The sequence below is a fragment of the Acomys minous genome, assembly GCF_964271855.1.
Source record: "Acomys minous genome assembly, chromosome: 2".
Lineage (NCBI taxonomy): Eukaryota > Metazoa > Chordata > Mammalia > Rodentia > Muridae > Acomys > Acomys minous.
In genome coordinates this window covers 95748785-95758274 of record NC_140484.1, presented here as the reverse complement: position 1 = coordinate 95758274, position 9490 = coordinate 95748785, and the positions used below count along the sequence as shown (strand labels likewise).

The following is a 9490-nucleotide window of genomic DNA, read 5'->3' as shown; positions in this document are numbered from 1 at the left end:
TTCATTGATATAAAAATCTAGTTTTAAAATACTATCTCTATTTTAAAACGGGTCCAGCTAATTACGGAGAGCTTATCTATATGTAGTCTTCAAACGACTAGTTTTGCTGCTCTGATTTAAATAGTATAAAAACCAAGGGAAACAAATACCAGATTGAAGACAGACATAGTGTGCTTCCTCCCCACCCCTGCCTTGCTGTCTGCCTTCCTTTGACTTCGCTGCCCACATTCATTGTTGGGGTGAAATTCGATGCTGTTTCCCTATAAATGTCACTGCATCTTCTAGATCAGTTACGTCCTTTCTGTTCCCTTAACAACCAAACCATCCTCTGTCTGGTCAGAGCACTCACGTCTTGGCTGTGCAGATCTGCGCTCAGTATCTGTCACTGAAGTGGCTGCTGCAGGAGTGTATGCAGGGCTGTCCTGTGCTGCCTTGCTGCACCTGGTGGCTGTTAGACTGGATTTCCCTCTCCATGCTTGCTCTGTTCTAGTTGCCAGGGTGATTCTTGCCTCGTCTGCTACTCATGATATCAGAGCTCCTTAGAAGCACCCAAATCTTTCAGAAATAAGTCATTTCCTTAATGTGTGCTGGTCTCCTGCCCAGACTCTACACACCTAGCTCATCTCATCTCTTCTGACATTCACCTTGCACTGCAGTCTTCATAAACACATACAAAAAAAAAAAATCACACACAGTTCCATGAGTGGGTCTCATTCCACATATGTGGGCTCTTAGCTTGCAGTCAACTGCTTGACTTGACCAAGCTCTGCTTCATGAGCTTTTTCTTTGAGGCATCACTGATAATTAAAATGCTATGCCTTTAAGGTGATCTACTTTATAGTTTGGAATGTGTCTGCACAGTGCAGTTATCAACGTGCTCACTGCCTCCTGCAGTCCGATCCTCTTTCCTTGTGTGTAGTGGGAACTCTTAGAGTCCACCCGCTTAGCAAATTTTAAGTATATAACACAATGATACTTATACACATATATACATATGCACACACACATCTGTGCACACGCATCTATACACACATATGTATGATGACATGCTAATACAGCATCTACATTCCATGCATGCTAATCACATTCTCTTCCTTTTAGTTACATTTCTACTCCCACTCTTATTTCGGGTATGCATCTAAAGGAAACACAACCCCCATTTTGAAAACATATCTGTGTACCCAGGTCCATTTTAACATCTTTCATAATAGTCAAGATATAGACGATAAACGTAAATGTCTGTTGATGACTTAAAGCATATAGAATACATGTAAATTATAGAGGATATTCTCTAGCTTTAACAATGAAGAAAGTTCTGTTCTTTGTAACATGGATGAAACTGGCAGAGATGCTAAGTAAAATGAGCCAGGAATTGAAAGAAAAATGCCCCATAGACGCACTAATATGATGCCACCTGTCATGTTTTAGGGGACTGTACTACACTCGTCTACATAAACACAGCTACCCCTCAGCCTCTGTTGTGCATGCGGGAGGTACTTTATGCTAATTGGGATACAGAGTCAATTCTTCTTTTGGTAAAATGTCCATCCATCCATTACACAGCTACTCTGAGAGCAACTATTTTAGGCTTTCACATTGGAAATAAAATACAGAATGAACCAATACAGGAGTTATGTAGAACTGGGGCGCCCTCTACTGTTTTCCAGCTTTAATTTCATTCAATAAAAGAAGAAATAAATGCTAATGAACAAATAGGAAAGTGGCCAACAGACCATTATTAACCAGGACAAACAGTGCATCCAAAGTTACTCTAGGAACGCTGAGAGGACAGTACAAAGACTTCTGGAATTGCAGGTTTCTGTAAGGTTTGAGTTCTCGGTCATCTTACTGATCCTTCAGCTCCATCTATGTTGAATATCATATAGCTGTGTTGAATGTCATGAAAACACTGCTGGGGAGAGTGTGACCCCACTTCATCATAGGAAGAGGGAAGGAACTTAGGCCACATGATCACATGCAAGGGTTTTGTTGGTGATGACTGGATTTGGAGATAGTGATGTAACCCAGGTTGACTTCAAATTTATAATTCTACTTCAGCCTTCCAGGTCCTAGGATTATCAGTATGCCCCATGCTCACTTTAAATCGTTTTAAGGAATAGACCTTATCTATTATGATTTTCAGTTTTATATTTAAATGTGTTGTTATGAAACTGATGGTTCAAAACACAGAAATATCAAATGTAATCTGTCAAAAGAAAAGGTTCAGACACAGTTGATATTTAGTTGATGATGAATTAATATTGTAACTCTGAGAAATACAGAAGTAGTCCTTTATGTACATTTTTTTCCAAAATAGTCCCAGCAACGTTGTGTTCAGCTTTCTACTCACTAATTATTTAAGTCTCCCTGTTTGTATTATGCTGTTTAGTCAAGAGAATAACAGATGCCGTGGCATTTGTAAATCCAGAATTAACACGCAGTAAGTGAGAAGCATATTAAGCCAGTTATAAATCTAAATTGACTTTTTAATTCAGTCATCTTAATTATGTTATTTTTACATCACCATGAAAAAAAAAAGTCAGAGGTAAACAACTTGCCAGAAGGAAAGGTTCTTTTGGGCTAGAGTCCTGGAAATTTTGTTCCCACTGATTTTGACGCTGTGGCTACTTAGTTCCCTGTGGATGGGAGTGCAGGGTTCAGGAAGGTGCCCATCAGGAACAACAAGAAAGAACTGGGTTCGCTCCCCCATTCCCTGTCAAGGATATACTTCCAATGACCCAGTAACCAAGCACCGGTCACCATCTTCTTCATTAGCCTCAGTGGCTCATGACCAAGACTCTGGACTCCAAACCTTCAGGCGACACTCAGAATCTTAACTACAGAAGTCTCAAGGGATTTTATCTTAGTGACACATCTTCTGAGAACTTAGTATGTGGAGAAATGTATGTGTATAATTTTTCCATTTTAGAAAGGCCACTTCGTGAAGAACCACTTGACTCAGAAATGTAAGACTATGGTTAACTGCATAATCAGTGTTATAGATGCACAAATGTTAATGTTTATATCCTGTTTCTGAGATAGTTTTACAGTTTCTTATTTTGGGAAAACCAAAAATTTTGTAATGTATAAAAGTATCACCAAGTTGCTCAGATTTGAAAAGCCCCCCATATCTAATACAACTGGAGAATGGATGGGATGGGTCAGGGTGTATGCTCAGTACTGTTACAGAAGGCTCCCAGGAGAAGGACAGATTCGCCTCTTCTCACTTTCACTGTTAGAAATCACCCAACTACTCTGTGCCCCACAAGCAGTGGAGCACTGAAGCAAACCCTGAGTTTTCACTTTCAGTCTTTTCTGCTCTTTCATTTATTTACAAGACAGGCTCGCATGTATCCCTAGATATCCCAAGACTGACCTAGAACTCTCAGTGTAGTGGAGAAAAACCTCGATCCTCTGCTCTGCTTCTTGGGTTCTGGGATTACAGGCATATGCAGTCATGTGGGGATTACACTGTGTGCACTCGGGGTTGGGGTGGACGGAACCCCGGGGCTTCCTGCAAGCTAAGCAAGCACTAAGCCGTTGCTGGTCTCCAGTGGAAACAACATATTGCAGTCAAGGAAAGAGCTGCCTCTGCATTCAATTTCAGTAGCGTTTGGAAGGGCCTCTCTCGGCCCAGTGGTGATTAGTCCAGGCTGTGCTCTCTTGCGGAGTATGCTACTGACATTGGACCGACACCAATCACGCTAACCAACCGCATATGCCCGCTGAGAAAGTAATATCTTCTGTCCAGGCTCCAGAGGGTCACCAGAGAGCCTTGCACCGCCTGTGACCTACTTTTAGATCTGCGACCCCATACCCTGCACTATGGATCCCATAGCTTGTCTTCAGCCAACTCCTAAACAAGCCCTCCTATTGCGAAAGGGTTTCATTTTCAAGACCCAGCAAGGAATTCTCTTGCACCAGTTCCTTTCTGAAAAGAATGGCTGGGTAAATTCCCAAGGACTGAGGAAGAAGAGGAGGTGTTGGCCACCAGACCTAACATAAGCATCCCCTAGGTTACAGACACTGCGACCAGTCCATACAACCTTTCCTCCTCTGGCCTAAAAGGTGATTAGTGGTTGTTCCAGGAGGAACCAAATATGTTTCCAATGTCCACAAGAAACTTCATCAGAAAAATGGTCCTCCTCAAAGCAGGCCAGACACCGGCTCGCCTGGCCCCTGCGCCTTCCCCCTGGGCTGAACCAGGGCAGAGCATTTGATAAGAGTCTGGCGGCCTCTACCGGGCGCCTCAGCCGAGGGACGTCCCTCAAACCTAGAGACGACATGTGGCGCTCCGGAGAGGTGAGAGCTAGCGCGAGTCCGCCGGGGGCGCTGGGGAATCTGCAGCGGGGCAGCGCGCGGCCTCAGGCGCGGCGCGGAGCAGAGCCGCAGGGCGGCGGCGGGAGCGCGGGGCTCCGGGTATTCTCGGCGCTGAGCTCAGGGCAAGTTCGCGCCGGCGGTGACGCTGCACCGTCCTGCCGGGTCCTCCGCAGGGAGAGCAGGCGGCAGAGAAGCAGGATGCGCCCTCGCCGACGGCTCGCTAGCCGGGGCCCGCGCGCAGGGTAAGAAACTGAGGCTGCCAAAGGTGCTAGTGCCCCGGCCTCCGGGCCAGGAGGAGCTCAGAGCAGCTAGGTGCTCGCGAGCCCGCAGCACAAACTTTGCCCGGAGACTGCGGAGGCCACCCGCACCGGCAGGGAGGGCAGGGGACCTGGTGGTGCGGCTGGACGGGGCTCCGGGCGCAGCGCCTTGGTGATGTCCAGTGTAGACAGCAGGTAGTCACTGCCTACCGACGTCGCGGAGCTCGTCCGCCTGGAAGACCGCTCCCTCTCGGGATCAGGGGCGCGCGGTGGGCGCGGGCCCCCACTTGGTGTCGCGCGCCTGTCGCGCGGGCTGCTCGAGGCCGGGCTCTGGCTGCGCCGCCACTGCACCGCGCTCAGCAGAGCAAGAAGGCGCTGCCTGGCGAGCGCTCAACCAGCCAGGTCGAGGGCTAAGGAGATCTGGAGGTCTCGGCGAGAGCTGAAGGGCCAGGCCACGGGAGGTGTCCGGCGGCGCTGCGGAGCGGCAGGTGCGGGGTGGTGGAAGCTGCGGCTCCGCAGTTCCACCCTCTAGCCCACCTGCGCTGTGCGCCAGCCCTGGTGAGCTCGAACTGCGATCTGGGGGTCCCGGAGAGAGCAGCCTCACGGTGGGACTCGGGAAATCGGGGGCTGAAGGGCGGCAGAAGGCACCGCCCGGGTTTCCCTGCATGCGGCGCCGCGTGCTCGCCGCCTAGACTCACCAGGCTACCGGCGCGGAGCCTCAGGATGCGCCCGGGCGACCACCTCATGTCAGCCTTCTATCCTTGATGAGAATCTCAGAGGGCCTTCTCCTCTGAGATGGAAATACCTGTTGTGTGCTTCCCAGTTCTGGACTTTTTTTGGGGGGGGTCTCCTTAGAAATATGTTTCTTTTGGAACTCTGGTTTGCTCGTGTACACTGAGCACCTTTTTGCGTTATGCGCATGTTGAGATGTATGTGCCTTCTCTAAGGTTGTTGCTGGCCCAGGGCAGTGCTTGCTTGGATTTCCACTGCACTAACCAGCTACGAACAGAGGCATTTTCCAAGTTCTCTGATTATTAAGTCATGTAGTCCAGGGGCCAGGATGCCAAGCCAGAAAGTCGGAGCCTCCCAGGCTTGTCTACCATTGATATTGTATAGAAGACGTGTTTCTGACATGTGCCTTTCCCCCTTCTTCCCACACACTTTCAGCACCTTGCAGAACAAGAAGCAGCTTGCTGGCTTTGACCGTGTGGCAAATATTTCAGAAAGGTAAATTGATCTCACTTGCGGATTTGATAGATACAAAATGCAATTGTCAGATAACTTTGAGCCCTATGTTAATAACTGGGACATTTATACCATGCTATAAAGTGTAACAGTGTTTGAGGGATGCGAAGTCTATTAGAACGACTGGGCACTCTGTAAAAGTGAAACAAGGCTGTACTGTCACCCTTTTACACCGTCTTGCTGCCCAGAGAAGGTGGTACAAACTGCTGGCATAGTCTGCTGGTAACGGGGGCCAGGCTCCAGTCCTTGTCAGCTTCACTGTGGCAGCAGCATGGTTGGATTCACTGTAGTGATAGAAACATCCGTGCTCACGTGCTTCTCCCCTTTATGTACTTTCAGCTTCAAGATAAAGTTGGAGGAAAGAACAGTTTTTCTTCCAAATTCATCTGCTTCAGCTATTATTCTTACTGGGAATGGACAATGGAATGGTCTCTAGATTTATCATGACCAAAAGCCTCCTTGTCTTCTGTATTTCCATGACCTTATCCAGTCGCTTTGGGTAAGTTGTCCCCACCCCCTGCCCGTGCTTTTATTGTGTGGTCTTGGGGGCCTATGCCATCGTAAACCCCTATAGAGCAGGGGTAATCCTTGCTGGCCAAATCTGCAGTCCTGCACCCTTCAGTCGGTGGTGAATATGGCCTTACTTGTGCTTTTCCCTGAACAAAGCTGTTCCTGTTGCAGGGTCTCTGAAATGAGTTAGACAAAGGAAAAGAGCTTTTTTCCCCCAAGTGGAAGCAGAAGATGGCTTTTAGGGAAGCTGTTTTCTCCTACTCAGGTTGGAAGGGATTAGGAAGTTCACGTGGGTTAAAGAACATCTGCTTCTGTTAGACAAGTGTGCAGCACCCAATCCCATCCTTGGGTCTGTTATGCTTGCCGGTTTTGCTTTTCAAGTCAGGCTGGTACTGTGCATGTGGCATGGAAAGGGACCCAAAACAGTCTTGGTCTGAACCAAGCACAGAGGTCATAAACTAGACCAGCTCACCCCTAAGGTTCTGGAGATGTCGTTTCCAGGTTTCTATTGACCTTTTTCATTTGGGCCTCTGTACTAGTGTCTCTGTACTAATACTAGCCTTTTCTCACCATACTAGTAATAACTCGTATCCAAGATACATGCTGTTAGGAGGCAATCAGTGTTCCTCTTCTCCCCTATGTCCCTCACTGCCCCAAATTGTCCTGGCTAATCAAAAAGATTGCAAGTTGAAGTACTCCCACTGGACAGAGTGTGCTGCTTGGCTTCCTGTTTACCAGTGCTCATTCCCAAGGGAACACTTGGGATAGTTGAAAGGACTGCAGCACACAGTCACCTGTTTCCATCAGTATACACTGTACAGGCTGCTTTGTAGATGTTCACTGGGCCACTCAGCTGGACAAAATTCCCACAAGGGCTCGGGCTTGTACCTAGGGGCAGTTAAAATGCATTCCCAGAATCTGACAGAGTCCTGTTGGTCTGTCTTCCCTATTTCCACACCTCATGTCTCTTATCTTTCTTCTCTCTCTCTCTCTCTCTCTCTCTCTCTCTCTCTCTCTCTCTCTCTCTCTCTCTCCCTCCCTCCCTCCCTCCTCTCCCCTCTCCTCTCTTCTCCTCTTACTCTCTCTTTCTCACACCTCCCTCTGTTTCTTTTCTCTCACCTTCTCTTCTTATTCTCCTTCTCTCCTCCTCTGCTCAGATTGGAAGTGTGAGAAAGGCAGAGAATGTCCAGAGCCCAGGCAGGAAATGTCACTCTCTAACAGGGACATACCTACTTGCCAGGAAAAAGGTGGCTTTGTGGGCTCTGTGCAACCTCTGTCCATTTATGACTTACACACATGCAGAATACACTCTGGAGTCCATTTTATGGTCAATGCTTGGTAACTTTGGTTCTGAAATTGAGAAGCACACACTCTGTCTATCAGGTTGTACTTTTCACTGGTCACAAGACACACCATAAGAGATGTGTTGATATCTGTTTATTGGATGCTTTTCTTACCTTATTCATGCTCAGAGGACATGTTCTCCCTTTCTGACATTTTGCTTCTTCACTTACTATATGAGGTATTTTCCTTTGCAAGTTCTTTATTAAATCCTATAAGCTGGAGTGTCTACATTGCTTTTCTGAATGGAAGATGCACATGAATGAAATCTCATGAATATCCACCATTGCAAATCAATACATTAAAAGAGTTGGCTAGTTTTCTGATATCCTGTGTATACTGAGTGATATTCTAGAAGTAATGTCCATGCTATGCAGTGCTGTCTTGGGAACGTCCAGTTTATAGGATATGGCACAATAACTCTAATTGTGAATCGAATAAAGCAAGAAGCTATCACCCTCTCCGGTAGAGGGGAGTCGGAAGTAGAACGTTATGTGTATGGGTTTAGTCAGTTTCTCACCGGTGTGATGTTATGGGGTCTTCTATAAAGTAGCGATGGGCTTGTCAGCTTCTGGAAGAAAGTGCTGATTAGGTCTGAGGATAGCCCTCAGTCTTCCAAATGCATTAACTTTTGGAGAAGATATTAAGTTTTAGATACTATTATAGAATAGTACCTATGAACTCCAGAAAAGATGTGAGAACAGACATGTTTATTAGAAAGAAGGGTGTAATAAATTCCCAATAGCTTTCCCATTCTGGTTCCTACCACCACTCGCTGCTGTGTGTATTGTATGTATCTGGGTCATATTGCTTACTCAGCCTTTTGTTAGTTTTTGGACCCAACCTTCTTCTGTGTGATGTTTAAATAGGTAGTTTTTGTGCCAGTGCATGAGTGGGCAACCATTAGCCCCTACTTTGGGACATTTACATTAGTTCTGATTTTCCTGCTCTAAATTCTCTTGTGTAGTGCACACTTGGTGTGCAAATCCCTTAAGTGTTTCATTTGTTTCTATTAGAAGATAGTCCTGTGAGTGGATGCATACACCAGCTGCTGTGAGCACATGCTCAGCTTCTTTAGATAAGGTGGGAGCCTTGCAGCACACAGTGTACACAGAACACATCACAAGACGTATCAAGCCTTCACTTATTTCTTCTTAGATGAGTGTCTGCTTACTAAAAGATTAATTTTATGTAGGAATAATTGTGTTGAAACCCAGTTAGTTTCATAAAATTTCCTTGACTTTAAATCTTGACAGAATAATATTTCTACAATGCAAAGCACCCAGCATTACAATGTTTTGCGTAAACCCGAGGAGCCACCTTATGAGCGCAGTGGCATTATCCCATTCTGTGGCTGGCATCCGGGATGGATGAGTATCTGACTAGGGAGCCATACAGGGCCCAAACCTGCCAGGATTTCTCACGCTGGACTGCTCTGTGTCACCCTGCTCAGCTCCATTCTCTGCTCTTTTCTTTGACCACAGTTTTGTGCTATGTCAAACCAACCTAGAAGCTGGGAGCATGACCCTGAAATGTATCACCTGCTTTGGGCTTTAGAAAAAAAAAAGTTTTCTGTACTCTGAAATTGGGGAAGGGAACAGGTTGAATAAATTCTCTGTCCCTTCCTCCCTCCACTAAAGAAGTGATTTCTGTGACTGAGGTTCAAAGGAAGTTGAAAAGGGAAGTTACAAAGGTCCTAGTTTGATCAGAGAACTGCTGGTGCTCTTAAACACGGCCAGGAGGCTTGAGAGATGCCAGGGCTAAGGAGTTCTATGCAAATTCAGACAGGGGAGAAGGAGAAGGAGGCAAAACTTCAG

General features: G+C 46.6%; 1 protein-coding gene across 6 annotated transcripts in view; it reads left to right on the top strand.

Annotated features, from left to right (window-relative positions):
• Window positions 1–4232: 4232 nt before the first annotated feature.
• GABRA5 (gamma-aminobutyric acid type A receptor subunit alpha5) overlaps window positions 4233–9490 on the top strand; it is an 88035-nt gene continuing 82777 nt past the window's right edge. Inside the window, exons 1-3 of one of the 6 annotated variants that reach the window (XM_084773949.1) lie at window positions 4284–4302; window positions 5745–5804; window positions 6162–6321. In XM_084773949.1, coding sequence (XP_084630075.1) covers window positions 6236–6321 — 86 coding nt within the window. In that variant the 5' untranslated portion in view covers window positions 4284–4302; window positions 5745–5804; window positions 6162–6235. Of the gene's footprint in view, window positions 4303–4371; window positions 4563–4911; window positions 5136–5744; window positions 5805–6161; window positions 6322–9490 lie in introns of those variants that run through there. The other 5 variants (XM_084773948.1, XM_084773950.1, XM_084773947.1 and 2 more) reach the window with 5 other exon arrangements.